General features: G+C 34.1%; 1 protein-coding gene across 1 annotated transcript; it reads left to right on the top strand.

Moving 5' to 3' along the window:
- The first annotated feature begins 5,849 nt into the window (after nucleotides 1-5,849).
- Nucleotides 5,850-10,691, top strand: LOC149574926 (receptor protein kinase TMK1-like). The gene is made up of 2 exons (XM_089814775.1): nucleotides 5,850-8,691; nucleotides 9,519-10,691. Exons 1-2 carry the CDS (start codon nucleotides 6,336-6,338, stop codon nucleotides 10,031-10,033), a joined length of 2,871 nt encoding a protein of 956 aa, XP_089670901.1. The 5' UTR covers nucleotides 5,850-6,335; the 3' UTR covers nucleotides 10,034-10,691.
- Nucleotides 10,692-19,458: the final 8,767 nt, after the last annotated feature.

Below are 19,458 nucleotides of genomic sequence, written 5' to 3'. Positions count from 1 at the left end.
CTGTGTAAGCATTTGTCAATACAACTAATTCAAACACTTCTGAAAAGACAAAGGAAACATGAAAGAGAAAGAAAACCAAGTATATCTCTCCAAATGTCTCCTTGATGTTTACATGTGTCCAATTATATGGTAAGTGTTCTATAATATGCTCAAGCTTCAAATTAGGGTGAAGAGCATTCAATAGAAGAAGATGAAGGATGGAGTGTGGATGAAATTTGGCATTATGAGGGTATGGTTGAAAACTTTGTTGTAAAATGGAGCATTATAACAGTAACATAAAAGGTGGATGAAAATGAGGGAGTGAAGGGTCCAATTTATAGGCCAAAGGGTAGTGAGATGGAGGGCCAAGATGCAAAGTGGAGGATTGGGTGAGGGAGGGCTAGGAAGCAAGGAGAGGGAAGCACATGGATTGTGCTTTCTCAAATCCATATCTCTCTCTCTCTCTCTCACACACACACACACACACATAGTGAGCATCCTCCCTATAGGGCATTCACCCTATGTAAAACACTTCAAGAGGCTAAGTCAGATTCAATGCAATGCTTTACATGTAGTGTTTTCCACATGCGTACACCAAGTAAGGCGTGTGCCCTATTTGGCATATGCCCTATTAAATCTATTGGGATCCATCAAACTTAAGGCTTGAATCTTTCCTAGGGATCCAACCTAAAGGTTTTGAGGATTCAAATAGGTATAAGATGTGGGTTTCAATAAACATTCAAAAAAATCACATATTTTGGTGTGTGCTCCTTGTTTAAATTTTCATGTAGCTCAACAATAACAAAATCACATGACTTGATATTCTAGAACTCTTTGTTTCACTAAGTTTCACTAAGTTTGGCAAACATTTTTTTTTGAAAGATAATAAACAACAATAGATAATATAGCAGAAGCAATAAATCACATACATACAACTATCCAAACCATGACGTTGAATCACATATATAAATACGTTTTATTAATACTAAATTTGATACACAATAAATCCACATTAAAGAATTATTACAAGTACAATTCTAATTCAATAATATATAATTACATAAGATGCCACTTGGCAAAATCAAAATGCATGATCATCCACTGTACAAGTCACAGGGTATGAAAATCTCAAAGAATATACATCATCATTAAAATATATCATCTCATAAGATCTCTGATAAATCAAATATAACAGAATATAACCACCATCAAAAACACAAGATTAGATAGAAAGGAACAATTGCATAGGTACATTCAACAATGACATCCAATAGACATATCTCAATGCTGTAAGTAAAAAGTTCTACCACCTGACCTCGTAGAACCTAAATGGCCCACTCCCATCATGCTGAGGAGATAGTCTCAAATCCCAAACAAAAAAGCAATCCACAAGTCATAACCAACATCCAGGTCAAGTAAATCTTGATAGCAAACTATCTCAAAGAGTACCAAGATACAAGTATCATCTAATCCCAGAGGCAACAAAGACACATAGGAAATCTACTACCTAAGTGGGAAAGTGTCATTGCATGAGCCAACTCTAAGGTTATCCTAGTAGCCTTTCTAGACTCTGACCTTGTAGTGTCTCTACGGGGCACCAATATCCTTTCATACAGACAAGACATATTAGCAAAGCAAGGTTGCAACCAAGCATCCTCTCTATTCCCATCCTAGCCTGTACTAGCACTCAAGGCATGAGAGAGGAAAACCAATGACTCTTATTAATTCATTTTATTCTCATTTAATGAAATGTTATCACTTATTAAAAAACTTACAATGAGTTACCTAGGCAGCCTCTTTAGGGCTCCAAACTCCATTACAAGCCACTTCCCAACATACACATAGATTACCTAACCTAAGATCATAGAAAGTACAACTCATAAAATTACAATTTTCACCTCAGTCCTTTGCAAGCAACTAAAAAGTACCAAAAGATAAAACACAATAATCACTTCAGTCATATACAAGCAACTGGAAAGTGTTAAGAGATAACTAATCGAAGACTCAAAGGTTATAACAAGAAAGTCACAATAATCACCTCAGTTCTATACAAGCAACTAGAAATCATCAAAAGATAACTGATCGAAGACTCAAAAGTTACACCAGAAAAATTGTAATAATCACCTCAATTCTATACAAGCAACTGGAAAGCACAAACAAGCATATGATCAAAACTCATCACAGAAAATAGGTGACACATCACCATAGTCAGATATTAACGATTATATACAAAACATCATCATAGAAAAAAACCCCCAAGCCTCTGGTAAACATCCTAATTGGTCAAAGTACTAAGTCAAAACTCGAAACCCTAACATGATCATAATTTTAACCATTGTTTTCATAGTTCAATTCGTTTTCAAAACACAAATATTCGATATACAACCAAAGTTTCAGTTTTCATTTCCAAAGTGTCATAATTGCAAAGGTTTTTGAATAACCAAAATTATTATAATTTCCTAGTATTAGAAAACCATTTCCTTATACCCTAAACCATTTCCCTTTTATAGATCGAAGATTATTTAATTTTAATCAACAACAGATTTAAAATAAATAATCCAATAGTACCCAGTTGATTTAAAAACTAGAATCCATTTCCAAAAACTTGAAACTTATTTAACTAAACATGTTTTGAATAAATGTATATATAATTAAATAACTGCTATTAATTATTAAAACAATAATCGTTAACTATTAATAAATAATATTAATTTATTAATAATTACTATTACTATTACTAATAAAGGCAAGAGCCTACAATGCAATAATAAATTGTGAGCCTCTTATTTGGGAGGCCTTAGGTTCAAATCTATTTGACATTAATAAATAATAATAATAATTAACCACAACACAATAATAATTAATCTTGGCTTCGGCCTCTTATCGATAAAAATAATATTTAATATTACTAATAACTTTAAATTAAACAAATTTAATTTAATATTAAAATAAACTTTATTACAACATTCAATAAATAAAAAATTTAATAAATTTTAAAAAATATTAAAAAACTATCGAAAAACTTTTTTTTAACAAACGTTTAAGGCCTGCCAACAATACAGTATGTTGTCGTGGTAGTCTGTTGCAACAGCAGGCGACGCAGTACCTTTGCTACTGCAATAGGACTATCACGTAGCCCCATTATTGACAGCCGCGAGGAGGAGAAGAGGGAAAAAGGTAGGTGGGAAGGTGGTGGCCCCCACCCACCCAAAACATTCTTAATTTATTTATTTTTATAAATTTTGTTTTGTATAAATTACATTATATAAAATGTAATTAAAAAAATATTAAATATTCATATTTTAAATTCAGTTCCAAGTATAAACCTAATAAACAATTTTTTTCCAATGAATCATTTTAAAAATAAAATAAAATAATAAGAATGATTTTTCCCAAATTGATTCCCAAGTCCATCCAAATCTAATTCTTGAATAGAAATAAATCCCATCTAGGATTGATAAGCCAAACATAAATTCTCAAAACGAAGGTTTCAATAACAAAATTTTTATCAACAAGTGTTTCAACCCAAATATATTCTGAAAACAATTCCATTCAGACACGGAGAAGACAAATATTTCAAAAAAAGAAACTACTATGCAAAACCCACAAGATCCTATCTGAATCTGATGCTAAAAAAATGGGTGCATGGTACTCGCAAGCAATTTCTCTTTCCTTCGAAAGCCTTCTTCTTGGAAACTAGCTCCTCCAAACCTGTGTATGGAGAAATGAGCTCTAATTCATTAATAAAAAACTTTCTCTAGTTAGGGTTTTTTGGTTTTGCAATCACACAAAACCTTTTTCTTAATTAATTTATTATATTTTAGTTTTCATGTGCATCCTTTTTGCAATTTAATTAAAATAAATTTATTAAATTAGTCATAAGACATCTTTAATTAAATATTTATTAATTTAACCAATAATAATATTTAAAGTTTATTATAAAAATGAAACTCCTAAATAAATTATTATTAAATTAAATAAATATAATTACGCCAAAATTGAAGTATAATTAAATCTTTTAAATTTAATTCTTTTATTTAATTAATTTCTCAATTAACTAAAAATAATTAAATATTGATTCTGCTTTATAAAATTTTCATTAAATTATCTTTTAATTTGATTTAATTATAACTAAAAATCACAATACACCCACAAAACTAAATACAAAAACTCATTATAAAGAACAAAGTACTAGACCAAATTCACGGGTCAAAATCATGAATTCTCGTCACTTGACGGATTTGGAAGGGTAAACAACTTTGATACTCGTCCTACCTTCTAGGACAATTGGCTTAAGGTTAGGATTTGGACTCGAGAATCATCTCCCCTCTTTTACTATTGAGATACTATGATAAGGCACACTCATCCTGACAATTCAGGGAAGTCAATGCCCGGTACCTGAATTTACATAAAATCTGAGCATGTACATACACATATAATCTAAACTAAACAAACAATGGCGAGGAGTGGTGCATTGTGTAGATCTCGACTAGCAGGTGACTACGACTCCCTCCCTCAACCACATTATAAATGTCATACATAAAGTAAAATATGCAGGTACACTATACACATGCAAGTATGGGGTAATCATCCGTAGAAAACTGCATATAAATCATTTATCTAACTACCATCATGAAATAACTGAAATCACTATATGAACACACATGTATCATCATTGAAATAATCATGAACACATGAAATAACTAACTCCTCATTTACATAATCTGAATATGAAATAACATTCAATCAAATCTGGTAATCAAGTACCGCTAGTCATAAAATATAAACATAAAACTGGCCTAAAAGAATCCAACAATACAACATGAAAAGTCAACTAGAGGTAGGTATTACATAGCTATCTAAACATACAATTCATTTTAAATTATGATTATGTTCAACTTTTTACATATAATTTCTTTTCTATGTATGTCCAATTTTTTTTCAAAAAACATTGTGTAGTATTTTGAGCTTAGATTTTGGTTTGTTTCTCACATTTTGAAACAATTTACCTTTTTAGAAATTGACTCCATTTTACACATTAAAAAAAGGAGTTTTTATTCTTGATTAATTTTCAATAATTTATACGGGAGCACACTCAAATTTCATAGATTTAAGATGTGTTTACTGGATAAATTCATAATAATCATACATTCATAAAATAGGTGAAATTGAGGATCCACAATAAAATTGCTACAAATTAGAATTAAATCAAGATCACTAAGTGAAAGTGGGTGACTTGGCTCATAGAATTGTTGGGCTTTGTGAGCTTATGCTTAAATATACGAGTGATTGAATACCCCAAATTGTTATGAATTAGGTTAGAATTGAGGCAATTAAATTGAATTATTGGACTTCCCTATGCATTATGATATATCTAGACCACTCAAGCTAAAGAGGTGAACATTTATTAATTTTTTGAATTTTGTAAATTTATGTGTAAAAATAGATTAAATTGAATACCAACACCAATAAAATGAATGCAATATTTTAGGAAAGAACTATACACTCTTGTCCTTTACAATCACATAAACAAATTACTTTTTTTTTTTTTAATATAATACATATTTCAATTTAATTGAATCTCCCACATATTTAACTTTTTGTTTTGGTAGGTCTTGTCATATAAAATTGGTACATGTACTAGCCAATAGAATTGCAAAAATGAGTACTTGCATTAAATTGTACCTTTCAACCCATTGAATGGTCCATACCTAGAAACATAAGCACTTATTAAATGACACACTGATCAGCCATTTCAAGTTAAAAACATGGAAGCTCCGTGCTAGCAATTGAGAGTGATGGAGCCAAAGCATTAACAAACTTGATGCCTACCTGCACAACACGAGGATTACAGGTGTTCGCAAGGAGATAAACAATCAAGGAAACAAAATAAAAGCATTCTGCCCCACCTGCCACGCCATCAACAATAAGTACTGGAATTTGAATTTATTCTGCCGAATGCGCCGATGTGGCGCGTAGATGGCGTGTCCGCAAAGAATGCCGAAAATCTCAGGTCGGGACCCATCCATGTGCAACTAGTTTCATTTCCAACTCACTCGGAAACAACCCATTTAATTAAAATCCTTAATTCATTCAATTAATGGAGCCTTAGGTGTATCTCGTATTCCTGGGATACAGGTAAGCAGAGATATTTGGGGGAAAGCGAGAGGTTGATGATTCTGGCGCCGCTCCATCACGCAGCGATTGGGCTTTGATGTGTATCATGACTATAGGGTGCAAGTTGTTACACGGCTGAATTCGAGAAACAAATTTGGGTTCAAAACAGGGGAAAAATGGATGATGGCTAGGAACTTGTTCGGAGGGTCAAGAAAAAAACAGCTTGTATCTGTACAACAATGGAGGTTCGGAGTTGCCTGGTTGTGTTGCTTCTGTGGGTGTTAATGTTTTTCTGCCTGGTGTTCGTTAGCTTCGCTCAGCGGACTGATTCCTCAGATGCGGCAGTGATGTTGGAGCTGAGAAAGGGCTTGACGAATGCAGAATCTAAGTTGGGTTGGACGGGATTGGATCCCTGTAGTTGGGAAAATGTGCGCTGCTCTAATGGCAAAGTCGTGGCGATTCAGATGCAAAATAAAGATGTTGAAGGAGGGCTTCCTTCGAGTTTTAACAAGTTAACCGCTTTGAGCAACATTGGGTTCCAGAACAATAGGTTAAGCGGTGCATTGCCTTCCTTCAATGGCATGGCGGCTCTACAATTTGCTTATCTCAATGGTAACAAATTTTCATCCATTCCGCGGGATTTTTTCTCTGGTTTGTCTAGCTTAGAAGTCATTGCCCTCGATAAAAACCCCTTGGCGCCCTGGTCGATACCTGACAATGTTAAGGATGCCGTTAGTCTGGTAAACTTTACGGCTAGCAGTGCCGGGATCGTGGGTTTGATTCCTGGGTTTTTCGGTGACTCGCTTGCCAGTTTGCAGGTTCTGAGCCTAGCCTTCAACAATTTAACAGGACCCATTCCAAAAAGTTTCTCCGGTTCGAATATAGTGACACTATGGCTGAATAACCAGGTGGGTCCTAAGCTTTCTGGATCGATTGATGTTGTGGCCGGAATGACATCTCTTACACAGCTTTGGCTTCAGTCCAATGAATTTACGGGCCCTATCCCCGACCTCTCCAATCTGACCGGCCTGCGGGATCTCCGTCTCCGGGACAACACCTTGACTGGTGTTGTTCCTTCGAGTCTGAGCAGCCTTCCCTCTTTGCGCAACATTTCGCTGATCAACAATGCATTGCAAGGGCCTTATCCTTCTTTTCCCGGGGCGTTAGACGCTGAAGTTGGAACCGCCACTGAAAACAGCTTTTGCCTCCCTGCTCCGGGAAAATGCGATGCAAGGGTCAATATTTTGCTGCAGTTTGCCAGTGGCGTAGGGTATCCTTACATTTTTGCTTCCAATTGGAAAGGAAACGATCCTTGTGATAGCTGGTTATATGTTTCTTGTGACGCTGCGGGGAATGTAACGGTGTTGAATATGGCCGGGTTAGGGTTGATTGGTACCATTTCGCCTGCACTAGCGGAGCTTGCGTCTTTGAAGACTTTGATATTGGGGAGCAATAATTTGACCGGACCAATACCCAGTGAGCTTGCTTCTTTGCCCAGTTTGCAGAAATTAGATTTGAGCAACAATGATTTGAAAGGCGATGTTCCTAAATTCAAGGATGGGGTGGATGTGATCGTTAATGGAAATGCACAGCTGGGGAGAAGTTCTGGTTCGGAGGCTCCTGCCGCTAATGCGCCTAGTAGTAGTAGTACACCCGGTGGGTCTGGAAATGCGTCAAACAAAACTAGGGATGATGGAGGAGGTTCGGGCGTTGGGGAAAAAAGAAAGAGCTCTTCGTCTGTGGGCACCGTTGTGGGTTCGGTTGTAGGCGGGCTTGTTGGTCTCAGCATAGTTGTGGGCGGTTTAGGATTATGTTTACATAGAAAGATAAAATCTGGATCTAGCCGTGTGATAAGCCCAAATACAAGAGCATCAGCTCATCGTGTCCATCTCCAACCTCAAGGTTCTGGGTCTGATCCTGAGATGTTGAAGACAACAAGCGTAAACTCCACAATGACCCTTGGTGGCGGTTCGTCTAGCAGTGGACCAAGCGATGTACACATGGTGGAGGCAGGCAATATGATTATTTCAATTCAGGTTCTTCGCAGCGTTACCAATAATTTCAGCGAGGAGAACGAGCTTGGACGTGGTGGGTTTGGGGTTGTCTACAAGGGGGAGCTGCATGATGGGACCAAGATCGCAGTGAAGAGAATGGAGGCAGGGGTTATGAGCAACAAAGGTTTGAATGAATTCCAGGCAGAGATTGCTGTTCTCACCAAGGTCCGCCATAGGCACCTAGTTGCATTGCTTGGCTACTGCATTGAGGGTAATGAGAGACTTCTGGTCTATGAGTACATGCCACAAGGCCCTCTTAGTCGACATTTATTTGAGTGGGAAAGACACGATCTTAAACCGATGCCTTGGACAAACAGACTAGTTGTTGCATTGGATGTTGCTAGAGGGGTGGAGTATCTTCACAGCTTGGCACAGAAAAGTTTCATTCATAGAGATCTCAAGCCATCTAATATACTTCTTGGGGATGACATGAGAGCTAAAGTCTCGGACTTTGGGCTTGTCAGGCTTGCTCCTGAAGGGAAGTACTCCATTGAAACCAGACTGGCTGGTACTTTTGGCTATCTTGCACCTGAATATGCTGGTAAGTATTCTATACCCAATATATTTAACGTAGCATTCGTCACTATTACTTTAATCGGCATTTTGTTTTCTCTTCCCTTCGTTTCTTGCATAACTAGTTTTGATCTGCTCTTCGTTTAGACCCCAATAATCTGTCATAGTTTGGCATTCGTCACTATTACTTTAATCGGCATTTTGTTTTCTCTTTCCTTCGTTTCTTGCATAACTAGTTTTGATGTGTACTTCGTTTAGACCCCAATATCTGTCATAGTTTGTAATGAATCAAATTGTAAATCCAGTTTTCAAATATATGGTTTTTTAGAACATGATTGAACATTTCTTTTTGTGAATGACCTGATGTTTGTTAAGATTTCATGACATATTCTTGTAATTTTGACCCAGTTTCTCACTTTTTAGTGATACATCTTCACATTATCACATATAGTAGTTCTAACTAGTTTTTGGTGAGATATCTTGATTCATTCAGTGTTATTTTATTAGTTGTTTGGTCAGACTTAATTAAAGCTTGCTTGTGATCCCTTCACTGGTGTTTGGAGATTTCATAGAATTCATGACATATTCTTGTATTCTTGATCCAGTTTCTCACTTTTTAGTGAGATATCTTCACGTTTTCACAACTAGTTGTTCTAACTAGTTTTTGTGAGATCTCTTGATCCGTTCAGTGTTGTTCGACAAGTTGCTAGGTCAGATTTGTTTAAAGCCTGCTTGTGATTACTTCACTGATGTTTGGAAATTTCATTTTGTATAGAAGCAGTTCTTTGAGCTGCAGCCTGTTAAATTAACATTGCAGGCACATTTTTCGAGTCTAAAACATTTTCTGTTTTGCAGTAACCGGTCGTGTAACAACAAAAGCTGATGTATTCAGCTTTGGAGTGATACTCATGGAGCTGATTACAGGAAGAAGAGCTCTTGATGAATCACAGCCTGAGGAGAGCATGCATTTAGTCACATGGTTTAGACGAATGTATATCAACAAAGAAACATTCAGAGGTGCCATTGACAGGGCCTTGGATGTTTCAGAGGAGACTCTGAAGAGCATTTGCACTATTGCAGAACTTGCAGGGCACTGCACTGCAAGAGAACCATACCAGCGCCCTGACATGGGTCACGCAGTTAACGTGCTATCTCCTCTGGTTGAGCAATGGAAACCAACGGATGCAGAGAAGGAGGAATATTATGGAATAGACTTGGACATGACTCTTCCACAGGCACTGAAGAAATGGCAGGCATTTGAGAATTCGAATATGGATGATTCTATAACAAGCATGGACAATACTCAAAGTAGTATTCCCACTAGACCAGCTGGCTTTGCAGAATCCTTTACCTCCACCGATGGTCGATAAGCCAACCTTAGTAAGAGGCCACGCCGTCTGAGATTAAAGCAGAGTCAGATGGTGCTTCCTGAATTCTGGTTAAGTCCAGAGTGGGAGAATCAACATATGACTTTTGATTGTATAATGTCTCTTCGGAGTTCTTGGTTCTTTGGGTCAAAGAAGCTGATATGATTTTTGACATTTTAGAAGACTTGTCATTTCAACCAGTTGGATAGCTACAGCCTAGAGTCACCTCAAATTTGATGCATTATGGATGCATCATGCAACATGTATGAATGAGGACTCACGTTTGATATCACCTGTGGTGGTAGCAAATCCCTGATGGCAGGCTTACATTTGTCTCGGTTATTGTGAATTGTGTCCATTGTAGGCTTGAATTTGTACAGTGATCTTCATATCCAGGAGAATTTCATCAGAGTCAGAATGTGCAATCAGATTGATATTTGTTTTAACATTTTGTTAAAGAGTTTTTTCCAGCGAAAGGTTTATCAGAATCAGGGTAGTGTTGGCATAATTACCAACTTTTAAGTTGGCTCGCGTGTAAGTTGGATAAGCTCAGCTCATCTTTAGTTATGTTGTTTTTGAATCATCAAACTCTACTCTTGTCAATGATACCTAATTTGTAATAGGAAAATGCACTCCCATCTTTGTTGGTTGAATTATCAAACCCCACTCTTGTCAACAAACCCTAATTTACAATAGTAAATTTGATCAGTTTGATATTTGTTTTAACATTTTGTTAAGAGTGTTTTCCAGCAAGAGATTTATCAGCATCAGGGTAGTGTTGGCATAGTTATCAACTTTTTAGTTACCTTGCGTGCAAGTTGGATAAGATCAGCTCATCCTTAGTTTTGCTGTTTTTGAATCATTAAACTCTACTCTTGTCAATGAAACCTAATTTATAATAGAAAAGTGCATATTTTAATTTTCGAGCCCTACTCTTGTGATCGAATCCTAATTTATGATAGTAAATGCAATCAGATGGATATTTGCTTTACCATGTTAATATCTTTTTACAGCAAAAGGTTTATCAGAATCAGGGTAATGTCGGCATAGTTATCAACTTTTAAGTTACCTTGCATGTAAGTTGGATAAGCTCAGCTCATCTTTAGGTTTGTTGTTATTGAATCATCGTACTCTACCCGTCAGTGAAACCTAATTTATAATAGGAAAATGCACTCCTTTGTTGGTTGAATTATCAAACCCCACTCTTGTCAACGGTCCCTAGTCTATGATAGTAAATGCAATCAGATTGATATTTGTTTTACCATTTTGTTAAGAGTGTTTACCAGCAAAAGATTTATCAGCATCAGAGTAGTGTTGGCATAGTTATCAACTTTTAAGTTACCTTGCATGTAAGTTGGATAAGCTCAGCTCATCTTTAGCTCTGTTGTTTTTGAATCATCAAACTCTACTCTTGTCAATGAAACCTAATTCATAATAGCAAAATGCACAACATCTTTGTTGGTTGAATTATCAAACCCCACTCTTGTCAACGGTCCCTAGTCTATGATAGTAAATGCAATCAGATTGATATTTGTTTTACCATTTTGTTAAGAGTGTTTACCAGCAAAAGATTTATCAGCATCAGAGTAGTGTTGGCATAGTTATCAACTTTTAAGTTACCTTGCATGTAAGTTGGATAAGCTCAGCTCATCTTTAGCTCTGTTGTTTTTGAATCATCAAACTCTACTCTTGTCAATGAAACCTAATTCATAATAGCAAAATGCACAACATCTTTGTTGGTTGAATTATCAAACCCCACTCTCGTCAATGAACTCTAATTTATGATAGTAAATGCATTTCCATTCTTGTCACTTTATTTCATATGATGAAGAAATATTCTTGTTGTTTCTTGTCTGATGGACAGAGCGGGCAACAACTGTCCCAAGCAAACTTTTCACTTGTCTTATAGCATGCTTCTTCAATGCGTGATCTGTATGCACATGTCATGCCATGTTCAGTGAACTAGATTATTTGCAAATCTAATGGTCCACATGATAATGGGGACTCCTCTGGCATTATCCATGCTTTTTATAAAAATGGTCCTCTTCCTGAATGGAATTTAGAAATAAGAGAGAAAAGCTTGGTTTTTAAAATAGTTTATGATTATGATCACGACTATTACAGAGAAGGAATCTTTGACGGATCTATAATAGAATAGGATTGTCGACATATTAATTTAAGTATCTTTATTTTTGTATTTCAGCAATCAAGTGGTTTATTCGCTAATTTCAATCTTAAGAGCAAGTTCTCTTTTGTGGGGGTTTTTGGTGCCGAGTAACGAGTGTTTTCAACCGAGACACTGGAGTTTTGATAAATCAAAGTAGTTCGTCACTAGAGTGTTTTATTTTTTGGTTTTTGAGGGTCCGTTTGGTTCGTGTAATTTAAAAAACTCGAATTTCTATGAACCTTGGTTTAGCTAAATCAAGGTTTTGTATATCTTCATTCTGATTTTTGGGATTTTACTGAAACCGTTTGTTTCACTCAGAAGATTCATGTGAAGACACGTTTTTATGCGTAAGCTTAGAGTAGAAGGCAAATTTCAAAAAGTAGTCCAATCTATTGTTTTTACACTACTTAAAAAACAAAACCAGGTTTTGATTTTCAATTTCTGCTTTTTTTAGGAAGTTAGAAAACTTGGTTTTGAGGCAAAATTGGAAGTCTTGTATGCTAATTCTATTTTGCAAATTTTGAAACAAACACACAAATTTTTGAATTCGGGTTTTGAAAAAACCAATTCTTGTCATCTTCCAGGAACCAAACAGACTTTGAACTCCTTGATTTTGGTAGGTTTTTGGGAACGAGTTTCCCATTTGGCATTTTTTTTATACAAACAAGAGATGCATCACATCAAAGTTTCTACCAATAGTTAGGAAAGAAGGAAATTAGAGAGTAAAATATATAAGAAGAGAGTTAAAAGAAATAAAAGAAGTAAAATGAAGATTATATATATATGAAGATAGATTGAAAAGAGAGATGATAAATAAATAGAAATGAAGGATACAAAGGATATGAAGAGATTTAAAAGAGAGAGAATGACATGTTATTATAAGGACACTAAAATAGAGATAGTTGGAAGAGAATTAAAAAAAAAAATTAAGGATTATGTTATTTTAAGAAAGATTTAAATAAAAATTATAAAATTGAGTTAAATCAATGAAATATTCGTTTCTACTTTTTTCAATATAAATTCAAACATTAAATTAAAAAAAATAAAATTGTTGACCTACTTGATCCAAAAAAGAGTTAGTAAGTTTTTAAAAAAATAGATTAGTTCTATAAATTTAAAAATGCAAAAAAAAATTAAAACAAGATTAGAAAAAATAGCTAGTTAAACTGTGTGAAAAAAGTTAGTATTTTAAGATTGACAAAAGTAAGAGACAATGTAAAATTAATAAATATATTTAAAATAAAAAATAAAAAACATTAAAAACTAAATTAAATTTTTGTAACAAAATTTATAAATATTTTTAGTAAAATTTTATCAAATAATTATATTCTAAAAATATATTTTTATTATTTATTAATTTAATTATAATATACAATAAAAATTAATTTTAAAATTAGAATAAAATAATTTTAAATTATTGTGAAGAAAAAATTAAATAAATGTATTTTAAAAATGATATGATAAATAGTTTTTAAGTAAGATTTTAATAAACGTAAATACACAAGATGTTAAAAATAATAGATTGATATATTTAGAATTTTAGTAAGAAAAATGTAAATATTTTTAGTAAAAATTTATCAAATAATTATGTTCTTAAAAATATGTTGTTGTTATTTATTAATTTAATTATAATTTAGAATAAAAAATAATTTTAAAATTAGAATAAAATAATTTTAAATTATTGTGAAGAAATAAATAAATAAATATATTTTAAAATGATATGATAATTGGTTTTTAAGTAAGATTTTAAATAAACTTAAATTCATAAATTTAAAAGATGTTAAAAATAATAGATTGATATATTTACAATTTTGGTAAGAAAAATGATTTAGTTATTATTGTTGATTAGACATGCATTTATGTCTTAGGTAGTGAGGTGGAAGATAAAATAATTATTTTTTGGAAACTCTAATTAATGTCACAATTGTCAAAAAGATAAAGTTATCATTAATGCATGACATCATTATTGTTGGGAAAAATATGTGAATTTTTGTTAAGGAAAATTGATTTTTATTCCTACCAAAAATAGTATGGACCAGTAGAATGAGCACAAAATGTCACTTATAAAATAAGGAAAAATGAAAAATAGATATACACATTGTAAGTTTAATATAAACTTTTAAATTCTTTGATTTGATTGGTCAAGTTAATGTCATATTAGCACTAACATGAATGCATAAATATTCTTGCCCATGGAAGGAACTAATAATGGTTGGGAGCAATTTTTTTCAAAACCCAATTAAAAGTACAAAATAATGGTCATCTATTTTAATTCTTTTTTGTTCCTGAGAAAATCGATTTGTATATAGACAATAGACATGATTAAATCCTCGAAGCTTCAGTTCTAGAACTATATTTTTCCGCACTACTAAAACCCCAGTCATGTTAAACTTCAATTGCTCTCTGTATTCTAAGGATTTCTTTGGAATGGTTGAGAATTTGTTTACATCCTCTTTGTAGAAAGATTCATAACCATATTCTTTAGGGGCATTGTATTTATTAGTAGAAGCAGATGATAACATCAATTGTATAGTCTTTCCTTATCATGAAATTATGGTTTTTTCACCACTTCACAATTTTTTTAGCGCTTTAAAGGATTAGGGAGCTTTATCATCTTTCTTCTCAAACGTTTATTTTTGTTGAAAGGGAAAGATTTTCCTTCTACAATCTTCCACATTTAGATTTATTTTTTAAATTCTTGTTTTTAGGATAAATCATCTAACCAGTATAATTTTTTTCCCCTTGTAAAAAAGGTTTTAAATTTGTGTTCTCTATCCACACTATGTAATCTATCCACACTTTGTAATAATGTGATAATAAATATTAATAGTTCATAATATGAATATAATCTCATCTCATCCAATATCAAAGTAAATAATGATCTATTTAGGTTGTGTCTAGAAGCAAAATTTTATTGGATTATGTTCAAATTGCATGAGCTATCTGTTATCTCTAAAAGTTGGGTCTAGAGTGAAACTACAATTTCTAGTATTCAATCACTTCGAGTAACATGGAAACACTCTTAGGTAGTGGGAAGTACCTAAGTTAGGAGTGAATCTCTGAGTTATAGGTCGGCTCTTTTCGATGTTTCACTTGTTTACTTCAAATAGGAAAATACACTTGAGTGGGAAAGGGTTAGAAGGATTTCTTGAAGGTAGATACTGAAAAAGTAAAATGGGTGATACATCAGATGGTAGGATGAAGATATTGCTGACCTGACTCGAGGAAATACTTTTGGGCAGCTAACAAGAACACAATATTGCAAAGGATCATTCACATATAAATATTTCACAAGGAGGCTACAATTCAGACGAGATGCTAAAGGGAATGCTAACATCCATAATGTCACAAACTTGAAGGAAAGCAAAGTATCTCGACTTGTAACCTATATGAATATCTCAGACCTTTCTTGCAACTAAAACCAAGACAAGACCCGAGGATTAAATCACAAAAAGCTATATCAAATCAATTACTAAAGCAATAAGGAGACACAATAAGTGTTCTAAGATTGTTCCTTCATTCAGATCTCAAAGGTCAATGAACAACATTCATCAAGATTGATTGTAAAATAAAGTGGTCTATAGAGGAAAAGCACGAAGGACTCTTGGGAGATCTTGACAATGCTATCTTGCATAAAACTTCAAAATCCCAGCCCTTTCTCCACATCTTGGGAATCCTTAAATAGACCAGGATTGCGACAAGCTTCAGATGGGAGGGGTGCATGTTAGAAATTCACTGGAAGAGTACAGATATGTCTAAGAACTTACATTCACATTTATGTTCTATACTCTCCCCATCATGGGTAAGGCCAGGTGTTTCTTGCTATAGGAGGGCCTTAATTGTTTCTTTGCTTCCTATAGCATCCAAAGATTAGATCCACAACCACCCCGCCAACGTAGTCATCAACTATTGCAACTGCTTCTGGAATGAATCATATTTTCTTGGTGATTGTCCCACGGAAATCAATTAGATCTTATCTCCATCATCTCCATACTCAATTGTAGATATGATATTCATTAAAAATGGGCCACTTAAATCACCAACTCATCTCCTCAATTGATGCCAACCTGAACTGCTCTATCTCTGTATCGGTATTTTGCCACCCTGGGATCAAATAATAGCTAACTACCAAATCACACCTATGTGTACAACATGATAGGCCGAGCTCACCACCTTTTGTCTTTGTATCGATATATTATTATGATGACTCAGTTGGCCCACAATATCATGATATTATGATCTTATGATCATGAGACACCCTCTATTGACCCCTTGCTTCCTTTTGAAAATGTGCCACATGTCAGCCATTGATTTGCTTACCTTCGCTGACTTGCTAACTGGGTCCACTAGGACATGTGTCACCTCCTTGCTTAGTCGCTATGGATAAAGAACATGCAACTCCACAAAGCGACAAAGCGATGGCTGTAGATCTATCAGAGATCTATGGTGGAAAAAATTATTGAATCTTCTTTGTGCTCTCGGAGACCTCAGTCATGGGAATGCATCTATGTGCCAACCTATTCAAACATCGCTTTTATCATATTTGCGGCCCACCAAATGAAGTTGACCCCACATATCCATGCGACAAGTGATCGCTATGTTGAATAAATTAAAGTTCTTGTAATCTTTTATAATGACATAGCGAGGGCCATTACTTCTGGGAAGATATGATGGCTAAGAAGATGCACGATGAACTCTGTTGGGAATTGAGGAAAAGAGGGTCCACCATGCTATGTGTCCACTCATCACTTTGTCGCTATAAGTAATGACCTTGCTACTCTCTGAAGTGATAAAGCAACAACCCTTGATCTGCTGAAGATCAAGGGCCCTTGTGACTTCTAATTTCGTGACATAAAATGAGACCCGCATAACTTAAAGATTATAATAAATAGAATTTTCTAACCATAAGACATGTGGATTTAGAAGACTAAAACCTAGGGATATAATGATAAAGCATGGTTAACATTTTATGTATCCCCTAATTGCACGGGCATTTAACAAGTTAAAATATTTCAATCTCATCATCCTAAAAAATACGATTGGTCAACCTATCCATTTTGTGCATGTTGATAACAAATGGATAACACTATCTCTCTCTTTTTTTGGGAAAAAAAGCATACAAAATAGTTAATGATGCAAACCTATTATATTTAAAAATCATATTTGGACAATAACTATTATTAGACCTTGAAGATTTGTCTTAGAACCCTACATAAATAATAAAACTAACAAAATCCTAACTTGAGCGACAATGTAAGTTGATCACTAATAGTTTTCAAACCCTAAACTTAATTTAACCCTACTTCTAATCCTAAGTAGGAGTGATAGGGTTAGGGTTTATTAAGAAAAAAAAGAATTATCATTAAAGTAATGGTAGATGAATGGTTAACATTCAAGTAGGGTTAGTCTTAATCTTTTGTTACGGATGAAATTCAATTGGAGTGAAGGTTAAGGTTAAAACAAAATTATAAATTTAATAGCCTTATCCCTTATTCTAACTTTATCTCCAACCTTAATTCTAATTCTATTTCTAACACTAGCACTAATCATAACCATATTATTAACTTAGATTCTATGTCTAACACCAACACCAACACCAACTGTAACATTCTACTAACCACAAGTCTATTTCTAACCTTGGTTCTCGCTATAATTCAAATGAGCATTACAAATACTTGGATTATTATTAGAGTTTAATTAGGATTGGCGAGAAAATTCAATTATGATAAGTGCCCACTTTGTTGGAAGCATGAATGCTGTTGATACTTCTATGGGGGAGTATTATAGAAACATAATTAGATCATTCTCATGATGATATGTTACATTCATGACTATGTTTGTTATTGATGTCAACATAGCAGTTTTTTGTGGTGTCTTATAGAAGAACAACGGAAATATCAAGTTGGTATGGACATATCATTGAGAATTTTCACTAAGCGAGGTTAAAAGGAGACACTACTAAGTGTCTAGTATATGCAACTCACCTTGGAAGCATAAGATATTAAGTCGGGAAGAAGTTATGCAAGTTTTGGTGAAGACTATTCTGAGATAGAGTTTACAAAAGCATGTTTTGGTAAACTTGTTATACCTCTTAGCAGAATTATTATTCTGAGAAGCAAGGTTAAAGGCATGTAGAAGACATGTTGGTGATGATGTGGCTAAGCTCACTCATCATGATATTACACGTATGAAAAACTATTCAAGTTACAAGGAAAAAGATTAATATTATTGCTAAGTGTAACACGTTCTTAATGAGGTCCTATAATAATTAATTGAGAATGTGTAATAGTTGACTCATGGAATTGTTTTATGGATTCAATATAAAAGAAGGGGATTTTCCTTTATTATGGATGAATAGATGAATGATTGCAAGAAGCACGAAGAACAAAATCCGAAGATAAACAGAGCGAAGTGAAGTTGGAGAAAACTTCATTGTTGAAGTTTTATTCTGAGATCCGAGGTTTGATATTTGGATCCAAGATTTGTGACCTGGTTTGAGAGTGATTGGTCCAGTTGACAAGATAGAGGAAAGAGGTTAAAGCAAAATACATATAATTATTTTGCAAGAAATAGTTGAGAGATCAGTTGAATAGTGAGTTCAGTGGTCTTTCCCAAGAAGCTGTTTGGACAGTGGGTCCTTTTGTCTTCTACAACTCCAAATAGGTTTGACACAACTCCTAACAGGGATTCAAAGTCTCCTAGTAAGGACTCTTATGTACTGAATGTGTTTATAGACTCCTAATAGGGTCCATCCTCTAACAATGAATATATATATCTTTGTGGGCATCATTCCCACTGGAGTTTTCCCTCTGATCAAGGGTTTCCCTAGTTAACAAATATGGTGTAATTGTGTATGTGCATCTTGTTATGGTTGATGTTTACTTTGATTGAATGATTAAGATTAATTAAGGTTGATAAAGGTTATCAGTTATAGTTCACAAAGAAGACATGCATCATCATAGACAAAGACAGAAACGTAATTGGAACAGGAACCAGATCTAGAGGTAATTTATTTCAGCTAAATCCCACTGAAATGACATGTTTGGTTGCAAAGGTAGAACATAGTTGGTTATATCATAAAATATTTTTTCATATAAACTTTGACAACATTGTGAAAACTAGTAGCATGTTTGCAACTAGAGATTTGCCTAAGATTGTAAAGCCTACTAACACAATTTGCAAGGAGTGTGTATTGGCAAAGCATACTAGAAATTCTTTTCCTAGCAAGAAGTTTACTACTACAACAAAGTTGGAGATTGTA

Source organism: Cupressus sempervirens, chromosome 2 (assembly GCF_028749045.1).
Source record: "Cupressus sempervirens isolate cs-2001-9-10 chromosome 2, ASM2874904v1, whole genome shotgun sequence".
NCBI lineage: Eukaryota > Viridiplantae > Streptophyta > Pinopsida > Cupressales > Cupressaceae > Cupressus > Cupressus sempervirens.
This window is presented reverse-complemented; position numbering and strand designations above follow the sequence as displayed.

Bases quoted from the DNA above. Each gene is read 5' to 3' on its own strand.
- LOC149574926 (XM_089814775.1), top strand. From the start codon at position 6,336: ATGGAGGTTCGGAGTTGCCTGGTTGTGTTGCTTCTGTGGGTGTTAATG. The intron at 8,692-9,518 runs GTAAGTATTCTA...TCTGTTTTGCAG, and splicing joins TCTTGCACCTGAATATGCTG to TAACCGGTCGTGTAACAACA.